A 27,238-nucleotide genomic window follows, 5' to 3' on the forward strand; every position below is an offset into this window, starting at 1 on the left:
AGAAGTGCTAAAGAGAAATACTAAATTTTATAACTCCATAAGTCATATGATATGGTTTCTGTTATATATAGTTATAAGCTTCCAATCTAATATTTTGGAGTCTTTTATGGCTGGAAATCAAGGGCATTGAGTGCTCCAGAAATGCTGCAATCTGCCCTTTTCAGTGACTTCTATAAGCCTGTAAGGATCTGACGGGATTGTAAACATAAAAGTAGAAATCATGCCTGAAATAAGAACAAAATGTATCACAACGAAGTTCCAATGCAAGTGAAAAACAATTCCAGAGGACTAGTATTGACTGGTCTTGTGAGGTAAGAATTCTACAATAACATTTTCTGCTGCTAGAAATAATTAGTGGCTTTTAAACTGGTTTAAGTAGTCATGTTCACCACTGCTGTCAGTTTCAAATGTGATGCTCTCCATACCTCCAGATATCCAAAAATCTGTATATTAACATTAATATTAAGCAAATGTATTTTCAGATTGAACACATAAAATCACTCCATAAAAAAAAAAACAAAAACACCCAAAAAAATCCAACCAAACAAAAAACCCCAGGCTAACTCATCAGCATTTCTAGTACATTTTGTTATATTTGAGGGGAAAAAAAAAACCTTTGTAAGTAATAAATATTTTTACCAGCAGGAGCATCTGTGAAATTTTGTTTTGTCACATTAGCCAGGAAATCAACTCCTTTGCCTAGATGCAAAGTCTCATAATCATTATTTTCTTCTGATTCAGAAAACTCCATATCTAGGGGGAAAGAAAAAAAAATGCAATTTCATTAGAAATTTTTATCAGTTCTGATAGAAAATGCTATTTCTTGCTGGTTTGATGCTGTCATGGTTATCAAAAATACATCTTTAACAAGGATTTTCATCACTTGACACAGGTCAGGATTACTATAATGACTAGTTTCAAACCTAATGAGGTCATTGCTGCTTTTACTGCAGTAGAATAAGCTTTGCAATAGCTGCTAATCCACTTGCTAAGTCTGTCTTCCAATTAAACTTTTTTGGTGTTAAGTAGATGATGACATCTCTACGCAGAGTTCTTTAATAAGACAATATTGAATGACCTACTAATGAGTATTCAGAAGGCTCTTCCCAAGCAAAGTAGTTCTAGAATATTACACCTGGGGAGCCAACCTGTACTGCTTCTCTCAGTCAAACAAAAATAACACTCAGTAAATTATTCAAAAAAGGTACATAAGGAAAAATATATTTGCTTGGAGCTACTGAGAAAAGATTAAATTCCTCTCTATTTTACTTGAGTTGTCTTTGAGATCCAGGAGTTACAGGCATAAGAGAGGGAAGAACACAAATCAAACTTAGTTCAGCAGCTTTTAACCACATTTCAGTTTTGAAGTGACACGTATAATTTAAAATTGTATAACAAACATGTTAACACCCATCGCATCTTGCAATGCCTGACACCAGTGCCAAAAAAATGTGTAAAACAGGAAAGAATTTTGGGCTTTATATGCAAAATCAGCATTTGCTAGGGATAGTCCCCAGGCTGGTCAGCTTCCAATTACACTTCCAAGCCTGATCCATGTGACAGATCTGTTCATGGAGGGTGAAGCAGTTCTAGAACTGACCTCTGACTATGTGTTCCTTCCAAAGCTACGCTTTCCTTGAGTTATATGGTGCTTGCTTAGCCTCAACTCTGATTCAGACCCTTCTAAAACAGTGGACTTTAACTCAGATAAGAATGCAATCTCAGCTACTGAATTTTATATGGTTGATGTCTTAGGTAGACATATCCTGCTGTGATGAAAAAAATTAGCAGCTCTGTGTACCTTATCCAAATAGAAGCTGAAATTTCATTTCTATTGTAGCCACTGCATTGTTTTGTTTACAGAATATAAATGTGATACTTTTAAAATGTGAGCAAAAAGGCCAACTAAAATTTTGTTTGTCATCCAGATTCCTAAAAAACCAACTTCTAAACACTACATTTAAGCATGAAGCAGATCACTATTCCAAGTTCTGAACTATGACTAGAAGTCCCTTTTTACTGTCAAATTTGCTATGGCATATCACAATATCTTGTAGTGATGCATTACTGGCAATGTAGCTGGTAAAACTCAGTTAATGAAAACAGTCTAAGAGTCTTTTTACCTTTTTCCTTCAAAGCAAAGTCTTGAACTGGATTTTCTGAAGGAATGTTTCCATTTGGTATGACACTGCTATTTCTCTGAAAAGAAAGCAAAAAGTGACCAAAAATGCTAATTTCATCGGATAGCAATGGCAGTGATACCCTTGGAAATGACGAGCTCAGCAGAATAAGCCTAAAATCCATTGTAATCTTTGTTTGAGACTCAATATGGATACCACTAATTTCCCACCTACACCTGAAGTGTGTAGAGACGGGGTAAAAAAAGAAACTTTGGCTCTTTTTATACTGTGTGTTCTCTCTTAGTTTCACGCAAATTTAGTTGAATGCTCCATGCTATCCTGCTACCTCTATCCTGCAAAATCTCCCCACAGTGTAGTAGCATGGTTCAGGGTCTGCTGTTTTTCAAGTGACCAGAAATCTCTCACCCAGAAGAACAGTCCCAAAGCATAGAGAAGTGCAGAATGTGAGAAGAAGCCCCTTGATTATCTCCTAGTTTTATCTCTTCTTGCTTAGGTCCTCTAAATTCATGAAGTTCTATAGGACAGTGATAAGTGCAGGACATAGGACCCTTCAGAGTCCTCCCTACCCTTCCCACCCATTAGTTTGTATAATAGGTGGCTACATCTGGGTCCTTGTGAAAGTATTTTTACCCTTTTTTGGCCCCGGTCTCGTTTGTGGATTTTATTGAGCTTCTTGGGATGGTTTATTCCTAGTTTGGTACTCTTGAAAGATTCTAAGCGCTTCCTCATTGTCCTATGGAAAATCTCCTTGTCTTGTTTGTCATCTTCACTGTGCATGATCTCATGACGACTGTACAGGTGTTTGTGCTGTGGCCAGGAAGGGAAGACAATATTCATTTACTTAGAAATACAGGTGAAAGCCCTGAATCAATGAATTCAGTCAGTGTCACGAAAATGTAAACAACTCCGTAAGAAAGAGTGAACTAAAGATTAGCCTGAAGGCATTAATAAAACTCCCATTTTTCTTTTTTCTTCATGAAACCAGTCCAGGATTTTTAAGTGTGTAAGAGTGAACTGTCATTCAAACTAAGCTTCTCCCCTGTAAGTGTCCAAATCCCTTCAGTTGATACACTTAATTTAATCCTGATCAGAACCTTTCCTGGACACAGTTCTGCATTCCACTGGCCCCAGTGATTTTCAAGGCACTAGTTCTTTTAAAAAGCCATGTTCTTAAATGAGAAATCACACAAAGAGCCTATCTTCCTCAAGGGCGCAGATTTTGCAGTGAGTTCTCTCCTTTTGAGTTTCACTCGCAAATTTTGGTTCCTATTTCCTCTTAGTTTTAGATTGGAAAACAGTCCAATGCTAGCCTCTTGCTCTCACCTCCTGCCTGGGTTTATACAGGTACTGCTGCAGGGTGTGATGAGCGAGGGTGTCTTCTGTGTCCCGGATGCTTTTCCTTCTCTGCTCTAAAGCTTGCATGTCAAGGCAAACCGGTCCAGCTTTTTCTCTCCTGAAGAAAAACACAAGCAGTGGTTTTTAAAATCAGTGATTGCTGAAAAGGAAGAAAAACCAGGAATGAAACTGAGAAAACAAGAGGAAGTTAAAAAAAAAAAACCAAAAAAAAGGAAGAGTAAGAACTGGCTAAATGACAATGACTGAGTAAATGCCTAATGGGAAATGTGGAAAGATCATTGGTTTTTGTCTTTCAGGGGGATGTAGCATTAATTTATTTCACAGTTTACATTACACATGGACTGTTCAGTAACAGATTCATCAAAAAGTTAAGGAAGGGGCAATTTTTTTCCTTCCCTCTCTCCTTACTTTTTCTGGAGCAAACACAGAAATAACATCTAGCCCTGTATATAACAGTTCGTGAACCAAAGACAAATGAGACAACTCTAATGTGGATGTCTGCTTCATCTTACCAGCCTTTACTGAAAAAAACTGTGTGTAAAATATGACATTACAAATCCATATATACACATTTTCTGTGGGAGAAAATATTAATTAAAGATCTAAAAAGTAGTGACTGAAGCCCCTGTAATTTGCATTTTTCAATTTTTTTAGCAGTGTTTCAATTTCCTCTCATGCACCACCCCATCAGTCCACATTACTTACAATAAATAAGAGACAGAGCTTTCCACAGTGCTTGGGAGTGGAGTGCTGAAATCCACATTTACCATGTTATCTGTACTCGGAGAACGTATAAATGCCAGCGAACCTCTACGTTCTCCCTGGTCACGGAAAGAAACAAGACATATTACAGCTGTAAAAACCTAGGACAAAATGCATATCAGAATATAGATAATTTGTGAGACTGTATTTATGCAAATGGCAGAAGAAGCAGGGGAGGAGTTGTATCTAGATAATAAATAAAAGCCATTTTTAAGTTTTATGGTTTCTTTACGTTGAGTGACATTATCCCAACAAACAAAGCAAAGAGAAAATCTACTCCACTCTTAGAAATGGATTTTGAAGAGGTGAATGATTTCCTGTGCCTCAATAGGTTTGCAATTTTACTTTGTACAATGCTGGAAGCCAAGAGCATAGGAACATACATAAGGATGTTTATGTTTCAATACATCAACACATTATCAGCATCATTTTCAAAGACACAACATTAAGTTTTCTGTTCTCTACCAGACTGGAAGCAGCAAATATCAAGTGGTAAAAGAAGTTTACAAGACTATTAAAAAGAGGTTACGGCATGACAAGATGAGATATTGAAGAGATGAGATTTTCTTTCAGTTTTAAAATTGGTGTCACAGAAATGAACTGCTGGAAAAGCTCAGTTTTATATCTTCATACTTTTCCCTACACCTTAAGTAATCTCTTGCTTAGCTAAAAGCTACCTGTTGGGTGACATTGTGGTTACAAAGGCTGAAAACATCTATGGTTTTGAATCAAAGTGGAGTGAAATCACATAGCAGATCTCTAGATTTTAAGCAGTAATAATCAAGAAAAATCACCTCCCTTGCAGAACAGAGATTTTATCTACATTTCTCCAACTTTAACTGCACTGTGTTCCATTTACATTTTCATACTCATGGAGCAAACCAAAAAAATTATTTCTTTTGTTGTGGTAACCCACATACGTATCACAGTATGTGGGTTACCAATGGCATTAAGAAATACACTGTGGCCTCTGCAGGCAGAAAACGTGAGGTTAATAAAATTGAATTCTAGGAGAACATCATCCCATCCATTTTCTTAAGTGAATCTGACTTTATTTTCAAATAAGATTTAATGTTTCATACGTACATCATACCATATCATCAGTGAAGGTATTTTAGCCAGAACAAGTTATGAACCATGAGTATTTTGAGTCACTTCCCTTAAGCTCCTCTGGGTTATTTTCATTTTTCTTGGCTTAGGTTCTCCCCTCTCAACTGTAAGGAATTTTCCTAGACAGAGACTGAACTCTCTCAGTTCTTATTTATTATATAGATGCACCACAGCAGCAGAGTTGAACAAAGAAAAATATATAAAATAATTTTTAAACTCCTCTGTTTCTTGCAAGTAAGAAGAGAGTGAGTAGCTGGGGAAGGCAGGTCTTTACTTGTCCTGGAAAAATAGCTTTAATTTCAATGTCAGCTTGTAATTCATAGATATTTAGTTCAAAGATATATTTGCAAAGTGAAGTTTTCTTTTAATACATTCTTTTGATACATTGCTTTAACAACTTTTTAGTTGTTAAAGCAATGTATCATTGAAGAAAATATTAAAGTGAGAATTTAGGATTTACAACTCATAATTAATTTCTGCTGGAAGAAAATATGTTGCAAAACTTCTGTAGAACTTGGACAACTTTCAATTTCTTTTTCTATTATTATCAGATCAGTAGACATTTGCCCAACAGAATTTATCTGCAAGAAACAATATACACAAATAGGATTTGGACTAAGGTAACAAAAAGCCGTTCCCTTGTGTTTCATCTCCTAAAAAATTATTAATGTAACTTTTAGAAATCCATCTTTACTATATGGGATCAAAGACATTATTGGATAAAAATTCTAACTCTAAATCTGCATGTATTAGTGATCTGTAAAGCCCTTTGCATCTCTTAAAGAAAGAGAAGAAACCCTGTAATGAATCTACTGAACAGATTCAGCAATGCATCTGAACATGAGTTTCATGGTCATCCACCTCAAAGTCATTATCCAACTTTCTTCCTCTGAGGTGTGACCCAGAAAGAATCACAAGAAAGAAAATTAGTTTTTGAGCTCAGCTGGTCTAAAAACTAAATGGATAATTTACAAAATCTCAAAAGGAAGAATTTGCTTGTCTTGTTGAACTATTCTCCATCTTCCATACTAACATAATTTCTGAATTTTATCTTGTTTTCTGAATTCAATCTCCAAAATTATGTTTCATTTGAAGGAGACTGCCTGGCTGTAGCTCATTAAAAAAAAAAAATAACTTAGCAGCAGTAGTAGTATCAATGATAGTAATTGTTTCTATTTAAATTAAAGAAATTAACTGATATATCACCTAACTGTGAAAATTAATTCAATTGGAGATTATGGGCATGGATAGATTATAATTTCAAAAACCACTTTTTAAAATATTCAATTTAAAACTATCCTTTACACTGTATCAATACTGCACATTCATTGCTGTTTGAGCTGAGGTGACTAGTTTCATACTGAAGAAGATTAGGAACGCTTACATAATCGAGCAACATTGCTGCACTACTCCTGCAGAAGGTCAGAAACTTTCTTCAAATCTCCTTTAAAGACTTCTCCTGTTGCAAGTCCTAAGTGTCCCTAACTTCACAATTCTTTGATTGCAATTGATATTTGTAGTATATTTTACCCTAATTACTGAATCATGGGGGTTATGATTCCATGGAATTAAAGTAACATTTTACACTTTTTTTTTTTTTTCTTTTGTGCATGTTACAGTGATCTGGCAGATTGAGATTAGCAGTCCCACATTTTGGCCACATATGCATATCATTTGGAAGTGAGCTTCTTCAAATCAGATTTGTCATCACATAGACCCACTATCCTGCAGGATGTTGACACATTTAGAAAGACAACACCTCTCCAGAATTACAGTATTTTTTTCATGTAATGAATATAGAAACAAAGATGTTCAGTAAAATGCAACAGAAACGTACACTGAAGTAAGTACAATATACTAGCATTTGGCAATCAGGCACAATATTGAGAACTACAGCTTCTCAAACCAGCAATTCTGACACTCAAAACACATTTAAAAATAAACAAAAGCAGAGCTGAGATGGAAATAGTTTTCCTTTAAGCATCTCCTGCAATAGATCAACTTTAGGTTATAGTACAAATTTTTAAAAAAACAAATTCCAAATGATGCTATAATATGTCAACAAGTGTTCATAAGTACCTCAGCCACATAGCTAATTGCATCCTTCAAGTTGAGCTCATGGAAAACATTAAGGATTTGGTCCCTTGATTTTTGAGCAGACCTTCTCATCAGTATTTTTCTGAGGTATTTCCTATCAAAATTGGACCACCTGATAATTTAAACAAACTGTGTTAATGGCAACAAGCAATTTTAGTTTCAAAGCATTTTTAATTTAGTATAAATTATATTTTTTTAGCTAAATACTTTGAAAAAAAGAGTGAACAGTGGAATGTGAGGGATTTGTGTCTTGAAGCTTTTAAATTAGCATGCAAAGAAAGTCAAGGAAAAGCCTGCTACAGACTTATGCAGCTGTCACAAAACATTTAATCAGTTCACTTACCCAACACTACTACAAGAATGCTATGATTACAGTATCCCATTTCGGAGTCAGTAACACATTTTATACTTTGGGATATTATACTACCTTATTTTTCCACTTTTGATTATGTTTAATTTTCTTCCCTTGTTGAGCCCCCAGGTGTATTGTAGGACAGCCAGACCAGAAAATCAGTTCAGAATGACAGTGCCCTTCCAGAAGCTCTACCAGAGGGCCTTATTCATGCCACTGATGTGCTCTGCTCTGGGGATAGTAGCCATGTGTATTTTCAATTATTTACAATTCCAAGATTGTCTGATAGAATATCTGCCCTGTCATGTTTAGGCTCCAAAGATTAAAGGCTGTTTTACTTTCTTCTAACTTCCTCAACACTTCACCTGAAGAGCACGAGGCAGCTTTGGAGACTACTGCTCAGAATTACTCTATCCATCTCACCCAATGGCCATTTTGACTTTACAGCTTTTGATTCAGACTGCTTAAACCTTTTGTGTTAAATATTATTCACATAATTGATAGCTATTCCTCTTCTCTGGCCAGAACATCTGACCAGAAGGCTCTAATTCAGGTTGCCACACCTGAACCCATCAGTGACGATGCTGGGGGATGCTATTTCTTCATGGAAGCAGCACTTTCATGTACATAAAGTCCAAAAGGCAGGCTTAAGATGGTCTCATTCAAAATACATTTGTCATCAAACCACATACTCAACCATGAATCTACATTAAGCTATTTCTTCTGTTCTTACTCAAGGGGATTACATTGACATGCAAGAGGTCACATGCCAATCTACCACTTTAAAAATATAGCTGTATCTTTGAGGCAATATATCAAAACTGGAGACGTATTTGCCTATATTATATATAGCCCGCTGAAATTTATTTCCGAAAAGTAAACTACAAACTTAGACCAAAATAAAGAAGATGTTCTGTCTGTAGTGCCTTAGGAAAATTTTTTATTGCATAAATAAATGAAGAGCAAAAGGAAAGTAAGGAGATTGTCTCTATAACTGGACGTAGGTGAGCAATTCTGCTTGAGCTCCAGTACAAGCTATCTTCAGCCTAAGAATTGTATTGTTTTGCATGATAATGTTAAACCTAAGCTAACAGACTCAGCTTCTCAGCAAGCATTAGAGGTGTGCTCTGCAGAAAGCTAACACAACCACATAGCTTTTGGATTGGAATTGGCATGTTGAGTCAGCAAGAGGTTAGCAGGTCAAAACTGTGACTGTTTGCACCTATGAAATGACCTGACTCCAGGGAGAGAATGGCCTAACTTGAAATAACACTCTTAAGGATGTCCTTTCTTCCACATTTATTCATCTAGTTATGGAAATGTGTCCATCACAAGGGTAAATCTTCACATGTACTTTAAAGGAAATGGTGTATCTTTCAGCTGAGTAATTCTGCTTCTCTCTAGATGAATCAACTATAAACAGAGGAGATGGTTCACTATTGGTTTCAGACTAATACGCTGAAACTGTGAGAGCAATTTCAGAGCGCCCTCTGCCATAACTTTCACAGGTGTTGAACACTTCCTTGTAGAGACAGGATAAACAGCTAGCATAGTTGTAGCTGAGGTTTTTTAGTGCCTCCACACATAAATAGTGTCCATGAAATGTAGTAGTACAAAGGAAAACCAACATTAACATCTAGGCGAAAACTTCTGCAAATAGTCAGTTCTCTAATCTTGAGAGAATGACCCCTGTATGTGAACTGAGGCACCTGCAAAGGCATAACCTGAACTGTGGAAGAGAAAGGAAAAATTCTAGTTGTAAGGGGACAAAAATACACTGTTTTGACATTTGCTGTATTTCCAGTAAGTTCAGTATGCAACCTCTTTTAACTACATTTAGCATTCTTGCTTTCCCTAAGCTCACAGGCTTAAAAAGTTATAATGTAGAGATAATATTTCCTAGCAGTATTTCAAGATTCTAAATTGCTTACTACTTACTTGTCTCTCAGATAATGATGCCCTATTTGTCCAGAAATGTCTTCTATAGCAGAAAGAATGTGATCAAAGGCCTAGGAAAGTGAGAGTGGAATTAATAACTTTGCAGAAATAAAAAAGCATAATTAGAAAATAGCTCAAGTTATTTCATGTTGTACCAGGTGACTATGCAGAATAATTTTATGGCAGTTATAATTTTTTCCCCATTTACAGAAGTACTAACTACTATAAGCTTTTCTTCAAAGGTCCTGAACTTTCTAACCAGTTCTTCATAAATTCACTAAATATTCTTGAATTACAAGGGTCTCAATGAGAAGGTACTTAAACCCCCATTTTAACATTCAATTTTAGAACTATTATGGACTCATTTTATCATCTCCATTTCTGCCCTATTAAGTGCATCTGCCACTATTAGTGTAGGTGATTATTTCAGTTGAGCAGTTTCCACAGTGATTCTTTTTAGATGTTTCAGGAGTTCATACTCCCCTCAGAGTAGAAGTAGGCACCATTCTTTTAATATCTAGGGCAAAATTTCATACTGAGTGTATTAGCTGGCTGATAGAAATCTGGAGGCTTATAACTCTTGATTCAAACCAAGTCAGTTGCAGGTACAATTTGGCCTTTTTCTGTGTATAGTTTTTAACATTTCACTCTGAACATTAGAATGATTACTGCGGAATATACATGTGTTGGTTTGGATTAGCAGGGCTGACATTTGGCACTGGTGAGGCTGTATCTCTAGTCCTGTGTCCAGTTCTGGGCCCCTCAGGAAGGACATTGAGGTACTGAAGCCTGTCCAGAGAAGGGCAACAAAGCTGGGGAAAGGTCTGGAACACAAGTCCTGTGGGAAGCAGCTGGGGGAGCTGAGGTTTTTAAGCCTGGAGAAAAGGAAGCTCATTCTCTATAACTACCTGGAAGGATGTTAGGCAGGTGGGTGTTGGCCTCTTCTGCCATGTCTCAAGTGAAAGGGCAAGAGGAAATGGTCCTCAGTTGTGCCAAGGGAAGTTCAGATTAGATTTCAGACAAAAAAGTTTTCCCTGAAACAATGGCAACCACTGGAATAAGTTGTCCAGGGACATGGTGGAGTCACTGTCTCCGGCAGTGTTCAAGAGCTGCCTGGGTGTGGTACTGGGGGATATGGTTTAGGGGTGACTATGGTGGTGATATGTTGATGGTGGGACAGGATGTTCTTGAAGATCTCTTCCAACCTTGATGATTCTGTGATGTCTTATAGTCTTCTATCCTTTAACCTATATTTATATTGAAAAGTTATGTTTTCTTTTACTTAATGAAAACTTTATAATGTGGTGTGAAAGTCAATTGGAATAATTTGTGTTTCAAAATATTCTAAAAGGGTAAAGAAATCCTGGGACACAACCTTCACACTGAATTAATATTGTCATTAGTCTGGAATTTCAGTATATAATTATTCTGTACTGGGCAGCTGAGTATTTTTCTATGTATATATATGTATATATATATTTTTCTATGTAATGTTGAAGCTACAAAGCCTGCTTTTATACCTTTCCCAAAAATTAAGTTTTTGAGAAGGAAAAATAAAAATTTTTCCCTAGCCCTAGCAATTATCAATCATTCTCCTCTTTTAGATGAAGACAAAGAAGCATATTCCATCTGTGCTGTTTCCCCAGTACTCCCAGCCCCATTGAATTCTCAAGTGAAAGACCAGAACTTCCATATGAATATCCTCTCACAGGTCTCCAACCAAAGAGAAACAGCAATGTACAAATAACTTTTGAAATGTTTGAAGGATTTTGCTCTTGAAATTTGATAGTCCACTCCCTTACAAAAAAACACATTTTCACTAACAATTTTGTTTTGTGTTAAGGTGCACTGTAAAAATGCAAAAGATACCATGAGGTATTTTTAAAATATCTTACTCTGCCATGAAGTTTCTCATTCAGTTTTGGGTCTCTGTGTTCAGTTTTCTTTACTTTCAGCCACTGTACCAAAGGTTTGATAGTCAGTCCCTAAGGATTGAAACATGACAATAAATACTTGGAAGTCCTCTTAGACTTTCCTCCAGCAGGTTAAACAGAAATAAAGCACATTTGTGTTTTATTTGGTGGTTCTCATACTTTCTCAGTTGATTTCTATTCCTTCTAGAAAATAAAACAATACTGTACCCTCAGCTCCTATTACAAAGGTTTGAAAAGACAACAGTGCAAAAATGTATCATCTATAGGAAAAATATGGTCATGGAAGAGTAGAAGTGTTTCCTATGCTACTGGATGTGGTATTTTCTCCACAAATAAGGAGTCTGTGAACACAATTGAACTTTCTGTAATACACTTCAGAAAATATTGCAAGCTGCTATCTAATTACATATTTTCATTTATATTACTTTTTTTTTTCATCCAGAAAGTGCTATTTTGTTTGGATGTTAAATACTTTCTTGTCCCACTGCTTGCTGCTATATTTTAAAACAAGGACTGAGGCTCAGGTAGATCAGCTTAATGACTGTATCTGCCCATTAAAAGCACTGTTCCCTACAGTTATTCACATGAGGTGAAGGATGTTTAATCAGATATTAACTTGGCACTATTAATACCAAGCAGCTAAGACTGAACAATTTTTAGCACAGAGGAAATTGTGTTTTGCCCCATGTGGTCCCACATGAAAACATAAAATAGGATCTTTGTTACTAAAATTACAAATTCAATTATGTTTTCAGTTCAGTGAAACAATATGCAACCTTCAGCTGAGAACTGCTTTAAGCATTCAGTACATTTGGGGGACTCCTTCTCCTTGCAAGAAGCATGCTTGAGAAGTTAAATTACCTGGAATATAACAGTAAAAAACACAACAATGATAGTTGTGCTAACAAACAGGTTTCTGTCTTTCACTTTATCCCCATCCAGAAGTGCAACAAGAGCAAAAGCAACTGCTCCTCGTAGTCCACCATAGGACATCACCACCTGGTCTATTATCTCCAGCTGGACAGTTCTGTAGCGGTTAAGAATCCACGTCTGTATAATGACACCTGTAACAAACAAATGTCAGCATGTCTAGAAATATCCTTATGGAACATCAGTATCCCAGCTGTGAGTAATGGAATGTCCAGGTGCCACCAGATTGCCTTTATAGCAATCTTCACCATCTACTTCTCCCTCCTATCACTGTGTTGCCCACTTGGTGCCTTCTCATTACATCAAACCAAAGGAATTAGGTGAAGCTGCTTCTGTGAGCCAGCAGCTCTTCTGAGAGTGCTGCCCTCTGGCACAGGCACTCCAGGGAAGGTGCTGCCATATGCTGACCGTGGAAATTCTTTAAGAAAGAATAGGTTTTCTAGCACTGTAACCCGTGATATGCACAGGTCAGTTAACAGAAACAGGTTAAAACAGCACTGATTTAGGGAGTAAGTGTCGTACACTTTGCAAATCACTGAAAATTACATTTAAGTCATTGTCTTATGAAGGGTTGTTTAGTTATGCTAACACTGTCTCCAGACCTACAGGTGAGATGCTGCCTGCTGCAGGAGACCTAAGGCTCTAGCTATCTCAATGTATCCCAGAAATCCCACCATACAGAGGGAAAACAGCTTCAGCACTCCTGTGACTGGCATGGCATGTGCTTCCCACTGCAGCAGGCCAGGGCTGTTAACCAGTGCAAAACAGTTTCTTCTCTTTTTAGAGAACTTTGAACTTGTGCCAAGAGAAGTGTTGTCACTGTAAGGAGGGACTCCAGGGGAAGGGACCTTGGAAATGCTACCAATTTGACTCCTCCAGGGAATGAGAACTGCAATTACGTAAGGCCCAATATCATCCTGTATTTAGTAATTTGTCAATGTCCAAGATCAATTACTTTAGTGGGTGCTTATTGTTATTGCTGAATATTTACCATTTGCTTATCATCACATCTATTACAGGATTATTAACCACTCATTTGCAGAATACAAAAAGTGTCAAAGACTAGACAGGAAAACTTTAAAAACACCTCAGGCACATTTGCAGTTACTGAGAGGCAGCTAAATGAACAATGCTTGCAGAATATTTAGAAAAGGAGGGCAAGGGGCTAGGCACTTCATTCAGCTCAGGAGCTTCTAGACAGAATAAGAACACAGAATCCAGGAAAACTGCCAGCTAGATAGATGTGTGACCTGCCATTTGAATTTAAGTCAAGACAAACAGGCAAATAAGCTGGTTTAATTTATTCCCAGGTGTAAGTACATACACCAAATTGCCATGTGTGTTATCCCCCCCAAGTATTTCATTCTACAACTTTTTGCAATTTTAGCAAAACTACAGCAGAACTACATAGCTGGGCAAATCTTCATTGGTATTTTGAAATGTTTGCAAACTTATATAAACCCAGTAAATTGACAGTAGATAATCCATACCTGCCACAGCCTTATTTACTCAGTTTTTCATCAGTCCCTGAGAATTATTTCTTAAGCCAGAGAACCTGCAATGTAATTATGTATGGTCTGATATCATTGTGTGCCTAAAACCTGAAGTCAACCGTAACATTAGCTTAAGACAATCTCTTTAGTGCCAAATTGAAAGAGCTGAAGGAAAGATGCAGCTGACAAGAGTCATATCCTTTGTTAGGCTGCAAATTAAAGAACAAAGTTCATTTTACTGGGAGATTTTGCCAATACCATTTGCTGGGTCAACAAAGGTTAGCCACTGAATGATTCGTGTTAACTGCTGGGCTACTCACGTCCTCACACTTCATCAGAAATTACATCCTGCTACATTTTCAGCATATGACGGAACTCTTTTTACTGTAGAGCTTACTCTGCTACTCTAACCCAAATGCAACAATAAATTCAACTGAAATACATGGAATGTTTTAAAAGGAGCAAACCTATAACTCCAAATATTTTTTTTGGAGAGAGGGCTAAAGAATATGTGATTCCATCAGTAGTGCAATGCAAGAACAGGAAGGTCACTCACTTACCAATAACTCTATATACTGAGATGAAGACCAGAGTCAACAGAATAAAAGCCGTATTCCAAGTCCAGATTTTTGGATCCACAGCTGAAATACCCAGGAACATGAAGATAATGGTTTCTGCTCCACTGGCTAGCATTTTCATAGTATATTTTACAGTTGTAGAAGACTGTTCAGATATGTTAGCCTTAACATATTTCTGACAGCAAATGCCACAGAAGGTTATCCTAGAAAAAGAAACAATTGTTCAGAAAATATGTGTTGCAACATTTAATATTTTTTCCATCTGTCTGTCACATAGTGACAAAAACCCACTATAAATTCCTAATAAAAGATACGTTCACGAGCACTTGTGGAGTCTACCCTTGGTAAAAAGCATATCTCAAACATACATGCTGATGTGACCTCAAGTGGCCTGAAGACAGCATTTCATTAGAACATAACAGAATGTAGTTCTCTTCAGATTACCATACTGCTTTCAATGCGAATTTTTTAACCTTGTTTACATTAGACATAATCTTAAACTAATGATCTGTTTGCAGAAAGATTTTCAGAACTTGAATACACTTACTATATCATCTACAAGCAAAACTGAGAAGAAAGGTATGCTGAGAATCAATGGAGACTAAGAGAAGAAAGGCCACAGAAGTACTCAAGCCAAAACAGGCAATATTTAGGCAAACCTTAATGTCCAGCCAAGACAGAGAGAGAGGACAGAGAATAGTGACATTTACACAGTGCCTTAGAAAAATATTGCTTTAGTTTCAAGTTATAGGGAAATATGTCAGCTCAAATGGACTACTGTTAAGTTTGAAGTGCTATTAATAACAGAGAAGAAAGAGTCATGTCTGTATTTTGCAAAGGAGTTCTCATGTTGCTCAGCATATACTGGAAAACTTGCATTCCTTTTCAAGGCTGAATGACAGGATTGGCAAACTATAATCCAGTGCAGTGTGAACATAGTATTATCCAGCATAAACTTAATGAGTGTCATATTCTATAGTTGTTCCATATAATTTAGGTTTTCCTTTCAATGTTTTTACAAACCATATTCCCTTCTCAGTTATAAAAAGAGACTTACGCTAAGATGGCAGAAAGAGAAAGCATCTCTGCTGTGAGGTAGGACAGGTAGGAGATGATAAACACAAATCCAGGTTCAATGATCCTCACGTGCTTGGTGAAACGACTGACCAATGAGAGCAGGAATGCAAAGAAAATGCCAACCAGTGTCCCACCGAGGCTCACCACAAAGAATGACACTGAAAAACAAAACACCTAACACAACTTAAACCATAGAAATATAATAGTTTGAACTGTTTCTCTTCCAGAGAGAGGACAGCAAATGACCAGTAAATCACAGAAAAAATTGGAGAACATGTCAAATTTATTTCTAGGCTCAAGGCTTTTGAGCACTTGGGTATGTGGATGTAGCATTCTGTAGAAAAACAAGACTACTTCTGTTGAGCCTCACCACTTTACTTTTATTCAAACCCACTACATTTCTTTGTACTATTTTTTCCCATGCTCTGTAAACAAATGTTTTTTTAAAAAGCATATTATAGAATATGACAACATCACTATTGAAACATTTATTCATAAGATAATTTAGTTTCATGCAATGCTTGGAATGGGAAATAGTGCCTAAATTTTCAGGCAAAATTTCTTGATAGTTACTAGCAAACATTACTTGATGGTGATCAGTGAAAAGGAGTGGCAATACTTGTATGCAGTCTTGACTTTCCTGGAATGCAGGGAGAGCATTGGCTGAAATTAAGGAAATGCTATTTTTATTAAATAAAAAGATACAATTTTTTTTTTCTTCACAAATAAAAGATATGTAGCTGTCAGGTTTGGTGTTCTCAACAAATGAACTCCACATCCATTGAGTCTCCTCAAAAGAAAAGAGATCTGATTGTGTTTCCCAAATATTCAGAAATATTTATTTATTTATTTTCTTAAGACATTTGCCTATGTCATACAAATGTGTGAACATGAGTAATAATGGAAAGAGCTGAAAAATATTGCCAGTAGCATAATAAAAATATTTTGTTTAAAATACTGCATATATGCACCAATTGTGTGATACAGAATTCACTTCTACGCACCTATGCCTTTGAGACATTCAATCCCCGTCACATTCGTTGCACCTATAGCAACAAAAGAGTCAAACACATTGTACAGCACCTGGAAAGAAAAGCAGACTAATTTAATAATTGCTCCTGAATTGAGCCTATTAAAATAAACTCCTTAGGGGCCTCAACATTATGAAGTCTGAAATTATGTTTGACTGAGGGAAATTCTGTCTGGAGGATGAATTTTATATTTTCTCAAAATAAAAGAAATGCACTGGGCCAAGAAGAAACAAAAATTAAAACAAACAAACAAACAAAACAAAACAACACTTACAGCAATACATTTCTCTCTTCAATATGCCCCCTATGTATAAGAAGCATTGTTACATATAGATGTGTTTTCTAAAGCATTTCTTGCTGTAAAATCCAAATATTTGAAATATTAATTTATTCACATGCATAAGATAAATAAGGTACTTAATAAGATGCTAATAATAAGATACTGAATTGAAATATGTTGAATATATATAAGTTGAACATAAGAGAGAATATAATAATTGAGCTAAAACTTTTTAAATAATTGACTAACAGTGATTGAGCTGAAAGTAATGAATTTACCTTATCTATACCAGTGCCTAAGGAGGTTTGTATGAGCATAATTTTTGAGACAAGCCAATTTAATCTGCTCTTAATTCCTCCAGTGGTGAATGAGGACTTTACTGTGCCCTTCTCAGTTTTCCTTGCTGCAGTTAAACTTGATAATTCTTATAGTATTCATGCAGTCATGGTATATGGGTTACTTTTTTCTGTAAGAATAGTCTTTTACATATTTATTTCCAAAGAATGCTATACCATCCACTTTCTTCTGTCTTCCAGCCTTTCCATTTTCAAGGCAGTAACTCCACTGTTTCAAATTTCCTCACAGGCCATGCTTTCTAGCTCTGGATTATACCTGCTCTTATGTTTTTTCATCAATGAACAATCAAACTTTCTTTTATTTGTAGACTGTTTGTATTCATTTCATAGTGACAAAATCTCCTTTCCTTCTGAAAGCCAGTGATGTTGATACTTGAGTTCATCAGAGGTTTATTTTAATTCTGGCAGTACCCCAGAAGTACTAATGACACCAATATCCAAGAGCAATTAGGTTTCTCTGGAAGCCATACTGTCATTTTCAAACTCATGTGAACAGTTAGGCAGCTGCCAATGACCTTGGAGCACTTTGCTTCCTTGGCTGCAAAAAGTTAAGTCACTGGCAGGAGCAGGAATAGGAAATGATCCAAAAGTGAACTGAAGTTGCACAGCAATTTGTTTGCATAGCATCTTTCTGCCTTAGGACTTCCTGGACCACTAGCACTGCACTACAAAGTCATTGACCATTTCATTCAGGGGAAAAAAATTGTGTGAAAAGAAAAGATGTTTCAATCAAAATAAAAATATCAGTAGAAATCTGGGATTCTCTTACATCTATTACAGACTTTCTAAATTAAAAAAATGTTTGCAAAAAAAAAAAAAAATCAGAAACTTTATAAAATGTCACACAATTTTTTTCCAAACTGACTCTTTGTTATATATCTGAGAAACATCTGATCAAAGTAAAACTAAGGGAGTGGGCACTTGGAAGAGTATTCTTTCTCTCTCTCTCTCTCTCTCTCTCTCTCTCTCACACACTGGCTAAGGTATGCCTATAAATTATGAGCATAACACAAATATGGAGAAAAATGTATGTGCATTAAAAATAATGGCAAAGGAAGGCTTAAAATCCCTGGAACTGATTTCACTAAGTCATGAAAGCCTTACTTAAACAACAAAGGCAAATAAAACATGCACCCTTGAAACCTGATTTGAAGTGTCCAACTCAGGACTATCTGTTTTATGTCACTTACCAGCTCCAAAAAGCTTTCAAGCTCAAACATCTAATGTTTGTAAGCAAGAGAGAAAACACCATGAGCTGCAGTACAGTAGCCCATGAGTAGATACATACAGAGAGTACAGTGTTTCTATAAAGGGAAAAATGCACTTCAGAAGAAATCCCCTTGAGTTAGGTTGACTTTGGGATATATAATTTACTTACCACAGTTACAGCATCATTCAGAAGAGATTCTCCAAAAACAATGATGAATAGAACTTCATTGACGTGGACTTCTTCAAACACTGCCAGAACAGCTACAGGATCCACAGCGGCAATTAAGCTGCCAAAGAGGAGGAAGTCCAGCAGCCCAGAGTGCAGTTCACCTTCAAAAACAAAGCAAGGAAATTATAAGCAGAATAATCTCTATATTATCAATAGCAATGACAGACTGAGATATTACAGATAATGCCAAATACTGGAAAATAGAGATGCCAAGGTATCAACCAGAACGCGTGCTACAGTGACTACTTAAAAAGTTCTGCACTGAGTCATGTTGTATCCTACAAGTTTTGTTGGATTCAGCATTGGCCCATGTGGATCAAAGTTACTTCTGGGAGCAGGACCAGTACTGCCTTGTTCTTGTGACAAGACAGCTCCAGATCTAAACTAGCTTTCTATTTGTGTGTGGTATGGTTTGTCTAACTTGACCAAATCATCCCAGGATAACTGAGAACTCACAAGATGTTAAGAGGACCATACCAGCACTTCTGAAGTAAATGTTCCAAAATATTTCATGTCACAGGTCAAATCTGACTTTTGGTCACTAAGAACAGCTACAGTGGTGTTTAACTGCACTCAGTACAACTGAACACCAATTGTGGCCTCCTTGATCACTGATAGGTGTGGTTAAGCTACTTGTTCCCAAATTAGGATTCATGAGGCTGTTAAATTGTCTGCAAGTGGACCATAAAAATAGATGACGGACCAAAATGTACCTCAACATGTTTGTGTTGTAGCCCCTAAGGAATTTTGGCAATGATTTCAAAAGTTTTGAAGCTACAAAACTCTGGTGACAGTGTAACCCAGTATTTTTTTTAACTTAACATTTAGTTATTGCAGTTATTTTGTTCAGTTATGCAAACAGACTATGACAAGCATTCACTGTAATTTTAAAAGTAGCAGAAAAAGAAAAGTAGCATAAACATAAAAAATGCTTTTGTCAGCTTCCTAAATATCTAGCAAAATCTACCCTCTTCATGAAATCAAAAGTGGAAACCTAGTCATTTTTTTCTAGGGAAAAGATTTCTGAGCAGCAAAATTCCCTTTGTGCTCATTAATGGATGGGGGAAGCAAGGTTCATTAAGAAGTGATGTTGCCAAAAATTATATGAGGAAGAGCAAAGAAGGAACAGGTTGAGAATTGATTCATTAAAACACAATGCAGGGGTCCATGCTCAAAATTATCAGGCGTGATTTCTACAGGTAAAGAAGAAAGTCATCTAATTAAATGGTTTTGAAGCATGAGTCAGACAATGCCAGTCAGTAGCCATAGCCACAGGATCAGTGGCTGTAAGGTACTTCCAGAACAACATCTAGAAAGAGCTCTGAAAGGTAATTTTTCAAATTCAAAATGGTTGTGCTTAGAATGCAATTGAAACAGAAACCAGATTCCAAATAGTTTTGATACAAAATGGCATAGGCCCATTTACTCAAGAAAATATATATGGGCAGTCAGACGCAGGAGTAAACAACACCCTGTTATATGTGACAATGCCCAATATTCTGGTGGAGCTGCAGATGTATATATTCTCTTAGCTACTATCTGCCAATCAGAGTATCTACAAGGTTTCCATACAGTTTGTAGAGATCTTGGTATGGCCCTGAAAACAGAAATTCATAGCTTGCACAGATGTATAACTACTTTATTTTTTCAAGAAGATAAATAGTCTTGTTCACACTTGGACCTATGGGGCTGCGAACAAGGACTGAGCCTATCAGTTTTAGCATGCGAGTGGGGTTGAGGCAGTGACCTTAAGTCTGTGCCAAAAATTCTGAGAACAGCCTTGAACCTAAATCTAAGCAATGGTTCCACCAAATGTTGTCCTTTTCAGGCAGGCCTAAGGAAGGAACAAGCCCAGTGACAATAACTATCAGATATCAGGGTATAATAGAACATAAGGTTTGAAAATAAATTGTCTCACTGAGATTGCTTATCTTTTTTATGTGTTACCAATTATAATCATTGGTACATTCTTGTAAGACTTGCAAATCTAGTAAGCAAATATTTATGGGGAGATGAGGACACATCTATAATTCCCATGAAACACTGTCAAGAGGCCTGTAGTTTCTAAATCAGACTTTCATTTAGAGTAATAATAGCAGTTATTTTCAATTGGTATATGAACCATGGCTTCCTCCAGCTCATCAGTGACGCCTGACCAAGATATGTTCACTGGGCCCAGTTTAAGACTTTTAGACACAGTCAACATGTTGCAGCTAGATTGACCTAGATTGTACAGGAAAAACTGTTCTAAGCACTAGTCACAACCACAACACTGCAAGTGTTAGTTCTCCAGTGGACAGTGAACAGTTCACTGCAATCAGCAATTACATAATTCTTCCTGTTCTGTGGAAGCAGACTGAGAAGTATTTCTTCATCATTACCACCTTCTCCATTTTCCTTCTGCAAATAATTATATCTCAAGGGTATTGAATGCCAACAAAGAGCTGCTTTTATGTTTATTTATGTAGGAAATCTATGCAATCCAGTTTGGAATATGCATTCTTATATTGATGGACAGTACTACAAGCTCACTGAATGGCAATCTAGAAGTCATTTGGTTTTAGTTCATCTTAGTCTGGGGTAGTTTTACATTTCTACATTTTAATATTACTTTTGTCATTATGCACTTCAATTGTAGAACAAATGGGATAGAAATAAATATAAGCCACGGAGCTTCAACCAGAAGGTATTATGAACTTTTCTAGAAACTGAGCAGCTCAGCATTCGTCTATCTTCAGTAAGTAACAAGAGCAAGGTCTTTCACAGTACGGAAGCTAGATCTTGTTGACCTCTTCGGAAGTCAACACAATAGATTTAGTGGATTAGTGAGTCTGTGTCATGTAGATATTTTAGACTTCCACTCAGCTTTGCTGGAGAATGACATAGTTTGAATCAGGGACAGCCTTGTCTGGCCTTTTTCACAGCTGGAATTAGAACTCTAGTAGGTCTTCATGGCAAAGACAGGTCCCCACAGTACACAAATAACGTTCTTTCTAAACATTAAAGTTTGACAGACATGTCATTTTATTTTTTGCCTTTATTAACATCCCTGTATTTCTCTTGTAGAGCTTTAGCTGTGACCTGTGGTAGGGGCTGACAGTCCTGTGCAGCTGTAAATTCAGAGTTCTAGTATGCATTGTCACTAAAAGATTCACATACTGATGAAACAGAACATATAACCATCAAACCCAGCTTTTGCAGTTAATCATGAGTTGTTTACAGATTGGGAGGAGAAGAATAATTTAAATGATTTTTTTTTTCCTAAATTTTTTTTTTTTTTGAAAACAGTCAACTTTTCTATTTCACATGTTGTAAGGAAATCAATCCTTTCCCTTTAATGACTTATAGGAACGTATTTTTAAAGTAATTATCATACATTATATTTCCGAGAACAGGTTTTTTAAGAAAATATTTTTGGTCATATTTTTAAATAGTTCCAAGCATGGAGCTATTTAAAAATATGGATATTTACATAAAGATATTTACATAAAGAAATCCTTTTCCAGTCTGTAGTAGAAATATCCCTGTTATATATTTTCTTTCTGAACACCTAATTTTAATCATAAATGTGATATTGTGGATTAAATATATTGCTTAAAGCGCAGTAAACCTCTTATCTACCTAAAAGTGTCAAAGATTTTTGCATCTGAGCTGTCACCTTTGTATCTTCTTAAGAAACTATTACTATTTCTAAAATAAGAGTTATAATAAGGTAAATATCTAAAATGTATCCATCATAGCCATCTATATTACAAACATATGAAATTACATAACAGGAGTCTTAAATGAAAGTAGAGATTAAGTACTGCTGTTCTGTGCCTCTTCTAGCAGCCCTGTGCCCTTACATCACAGTAAAATTAAGACAAAGTGTGTCTTGGAATCATAGAATGGTTTGTGCTGGAAGAGATTTCTTACACCCTCCACTTCCACTACCTGGGACACCTTTCACTAGACCAGGTGCTCAGAGCCCTATCCAACCTGGCCTTGAACACTACCAGGAATGGGCCATCCACAGCTCCTCAGGGGAAAGCACAAGCAATAGGAAACCCTCACTTTTTGGATTTGTGGTCTAGGAAATTGTGCGTCAGCCACCCTTTCAAGCCCCCTTGGATTGCTCCCATTAAAATGGCTTCCTTTTATTCTTTTTTTTTTTTTTCAGTAAGACATCTGCTACTTCATTCTGTAAAACTTTTAGATCTTCAGTTACAATTTCCAGACTCAGAAAATGCAAAAGAGATGTGTAGATGGGTCATGCATATATACACACTCAGTAGCCACTTAATATTGGATAGCACTTACTATAAATAACACTTAATTGCATTAATAACATTAAATGCAGTAATAACATTTATTATTAAATAACAGTAAAAATAACACATAATACTAAAGATGACTTCAGGAAGACACTTTCATTTCAGAGTAACTTTTAAGGTTTCTATCAGAGCAGAAAGAAACAAGCCCTTTAGTGTGTATTTTTGTCCAGATGTCCATTAGAAAAAGAATCCTGAGCTTTATCCTGAGAGTATGCGTACACATTTAGAGCAGGACAATATAAAAGACATGGATTCAAGTAGCTTTTATACTTTCCTTAGGGAAGATTTTTCCCTAAGGAAAAGGTCATTCTTAAATTTGATAAAGATATTACAAACTGCTCCCATTAAAATTGAATTTTTCTGCTGGAAAGAGTTGTTACATTGTGACTTATCATCCATCCAACAGTATATACAGTGGCATTCATAATTGTGTCTTTACAGATCACACTTACCCATTATTCCTGTCAGATAGACACCGTAGAGAGATAAACCAGTTGTGGCAGCATTCCAGACTGTCCCAATGACAGCATACAAAAGGATGGAGCCAAGATTTCCAAAGAACAATCTGTTTGGCATAAAATATCCAGCATCCAAAACAATGGGGGGCAGCAAATAGAAGAAAAATACAGTTGGTGTCAGGGAGAAGGAGGCAAGGTGATCTGCTGCCCATACAATGCCACCGAGGAAAAGACCAAGGACAATCAGCAGAGCACTTTCTGGAACCACCCGAGTGACTTTGTGGGACAAGTGGAAAACTGCAAGGAAACACAAAAACAGTGCGTCAGAAATGAAATGGAGAAACAATTTGAGCAACAACTGTTGTTAGCTGGCAATTTTGACTCCACACAAACTTTTTGCTTTCATTGTGATTAAAAGTGTGCATGGAATGTTTGGGAAACATACACTTATAGAATAAAAAAAAAGGAGTTGATCTTCAGATTTTTTCCAGCATATTTTAACTTATATGAAGCCAATATTCCATGACATTTATATCCTTCATTGGATTATCTTCTCTTAACAATATCTGTCTAGGGAAAGATGATGTTTTGTGCAAAGCAAAGTGCAAGGCTGAAAAGCAATGGAGAAGTCCTGGAAATGTATGACATTATGGTTTATTTCTGTAACTAAAAATAGACATCCAGCCTCCTAATTATTGTCTTTAAAAATTATCAGTTTATCAACAGGCATATTGGATGATATGACAAGGATGATATGACAAGGATGCTGCAAGAAGAACTAGTTTCAAGACAACTCTTTTAAAATGTACAAATATTCTGATAATGTAGCCTGCAGCAGGAAAAAAATGAAGCTTATATCATGGGAGATCCCTTTTGAGCCTTTTCTTCAAGACATCCCTAATAAGAATTTCTCATAATTCAGAGGTTTTCTGAAAGAATTGAGGTTTAGTGGTTCCTTCAAATATGTATTTGTGGGTGAATGGTTCTGCAGTAGGCTGCTTTCTTTCGTATAAGGTGTCACAAAATTTGTATGTTACAATAGTCTGTAAAATCTGTTAATAAAGACAAAGAGTATATGGTATCTATCACAGCAAAACATGTAACAGTATGGTGTGTTCAAGCTATTAAACTAGCCAATGATTAGAAGGAGAGAAAAATTACTGAGTTCCATGAGCAAATCTAAAGAGAGAGAGATGGCACAACCAGACAGAAAAAACAGACTGTTCAAGGTGACAGAAACACAACTAAGACTGCAAATACATGTGGCAACATATATTTATAGTGCATTTGATAGGTATCAGATAAAAGAAAATAAAAAAGCAGAGAGAAGAACAGAGAGAAGTCAAGTCTACAAAGAAAAATGGAACATAAAATAGGAGGAAAAGGCAGAAATGTTTGATAATAAGTAAGGATGGGTGGTTTAACTGACTGTCTTGGGATTTCTGTAAGCTTGTCCTTCAGTTTATCTTAAGTAATGATGTGTCCCAGATGGCCTGAACTCTGGTACTTTGTGAAACTGACCCAATAAATATGTTTACTTACATAACCTTGTGTTGAAAATGCAAGTTACACTTCAGGAAGAAAATTTTAGTAAAAGCCACCAAGTTTCTCCTGGTTTGAACATCAGCTGTGTTGAAGCTCTTACAACGCTAACGCAATTTAGCTAAGAACTAGCTTGGACAAAAATCCACCATTGTGAATTCCAGACACTTAAGCCATAGTAGAAGAATATTTCCAATGACCATGCAGAGATCTTAGACCAGGTTACTTTACTGAAAGACCATTGTTTTTCTTCGTATCCAAGTATTTGTCCTTGTCAAACATTTACTAGTTACCCTTTAGAGTTTAGAGTGTTTTAAGGGCCCCACTCCTGAACTGACAGCTTTTGCCTTGGCTGCATCTACACAGGCACCATCCATCATTACAGCAGCCCCACAAAAATGTGCTTCCTTAAGCCATAGAACCTTCATGGTCTCATCAGAACAGAAAACATAAAAGTGACCACAGCTTCCCTATGCCAATAATGAGCATGAATGTAGATGTTCCTGAGTGTTTGCAGACAAGACTTGTAGACATGTTGGAACACAGCTAAAAAAGTGGGATGGGATTAATACAAAAGAAATCAGACATGAAAACAAACTGCATTCAGTGAAGCTGATTAAACCATGCCAGCTTTCTATGTCATCAGTGTCATGTAATGAAGAGATGGATGACACTTCACAGAAAGAAACACTCTAGTTTTTCTGTTAAGTTTCCTCTCTTTGTTATAAAATCCCTTGGGCTTGAATTTAAAAAGAAGAAGAGAGAGGAAATTAAATGAAGAAAAATAAACTAGTTACTATTCTATGTGTACACATTGTGGCATTTACCTTCTCAAAAGTCCTTCCTACTAGTCATTCTTGATTCCTTGAATTTCCAGTCAGTGAATTATCAACTAATTTATCACCTCACAGAAAGGGGATTATCTCCTTATCCCTGAAAATGAATGTTGCTGAGCTAGTCTTACTAACCAAAGTCTGTTTTTCCTACTCTTACGTTAGCAGATAAGCCATGACTACAAGAAGTTAAAGTTAGAAATTTTAAATGAACCTGTGAAAACTTTGCAAAACTAGGCATTTGGAAAACAATGTCCAGCTAAAATTTCATATTTTGTCGAATTCTCCACTTTACAACCAAAATCAGTTTTGAATGCTGGGAAGCCAATCTGATTTTGGTTATAACATTGTCTCCTCCTAAAAGTTGCATTTTCCCAGTGAATCAGCTCTGTCTTATCTCTCTCAGTCCCCTTTAACTCCAACCCACTGATTAATTGTGCCAGATTTTAATACTATCAGCAATAAATACTTCTACTCTGTTAGTTTAAGGATGCAGGCCATGGACAGGAAAGTTATTGCATGAATGGGGTCTAGGGAAGCCTCTTTTCATTTTTGTATATGGCCCAAACAAAGTCTGAAAACAAGACTGTATTTAAGATAACTGCTTAGCAAACTCTTCAGGTAGATACCATGCAATATGATTAACAGAAATAAGTCTATAAGCATAGAAATAAATAAAAGGAAAATACCACAACTGATGAAATACAATAAAATATTTTGGACTGAGATGCAATTGGAACTTAGATTAATGTTTGAGCTCATATTTGCACCTACACAGATTTTATTTTTTTTTCTATGTGTATAAATTATATTTAATCAATATTGTACATTATGAGTAGTTATTACGTTTGTGGAATTTGATAGAGATAGGTTAATTCCAAATTCATTCCTTAATGTTTATTTTTGTAATTCATTATTCCGAAGCAATGTCTCTGATATATTCTGAGACTATTACAAACTCACACAATGACAGCACTTCCATTTCATAAAGTTTGCCTTTACTTGTCTAAAAGAGATCCAAAAACTGTGTCCCCATGACAAAGTAGAACTGGAAGCTTTAATTACACCTAAATGTCTAGCATGACTAGGTCTTTCACCTGATTGAGGAGCAAAATACAATCCAGCAAGGTTTGTAGACTCCTAAAGGACAAAGCGTTTAGTTTGATTCTGATGTGAAAGAAATTTCAACTATCAGGAAGGAAGATAGCATGCAGTGCTG

General features: G+C 36.3%; 1 protein-coding gene across 1 annotated transcript in view; it reads right to left on the reverse strand.

The window, feature by feature from the left end:
* The window catches only part of SLC9A3 (solute carrier family 9 member A3), a 49,551-nt gene that overhangs the window by 953 nt on the left and 21,360 nt on the right, over nt 1-27,238 (reverse strand). The window contains exons 2-15 of the mRNA XM_041459515.1: nt 23,639-23,941; nt 18,814-18,974; nt 16,773-16,851; nt 15,749-15,926; nt 14,674-14,894; nt 12,552-12,754; nt 11,652-11,741; nt 9,757-9,827; nt 7,449-7,578; nt 4,203-4,318; nt 3,465-3,594; nt 2,772-2,948; nt 2,124-2,199; nt 640-753 (exon numbers count right to left, since the gene is read on the reverse strand). Coding sequence (XP_041315449.1) covers nt 640-753; nt 2,124-2,199; nt 2,772-2,948; nt 3,465-3,594; nt 4,203-4,318; nt 7,449-7,578; nt 9,757-9,827; nt 11,652-11,741; nt 12,552-12,754; nt 14,674-14,894; nt 15,749-15,926; nt 16,773-16,851; nt 18,814-18,974; nt 23,639-23,941 — 2,049 coding nt within the window. The remainder of the gene's footprint in view (nt 1-639; nt 754-2,123; nt 2,200-2,771; nt 2,949-3,464; nt 3,595-4,202; nt 4,319-7,448; nt 7,579-9,756; nt 9,828-11,651; nt 11,742-12,551; nt 12,755-14,673; nt 14,895-15,748; nt 15,927-16,772; nt 16,852-18,813; nt 18,975-23,638; nt 23,942-27,238) is intronic.

The sequence above is a fragment of the Pyrgilauda ruficollis genome, unplaced genomic scaffold (genome assembly GCF_017590135.1).
Source record: "Pyrgilauda ruficollis isolate IOZ18807 unplaced genomic scaffold, ASM1759013v1 scaffold137, whole genome shotgun sequence".
Taxonomy (NCBI): domain Eukaryota; kingdom Metazoa; phylum Chordata; class Aves; order Passeriformes; family Passeridae; genus Pyrgilauda; species Pyrgilauda ruficollis.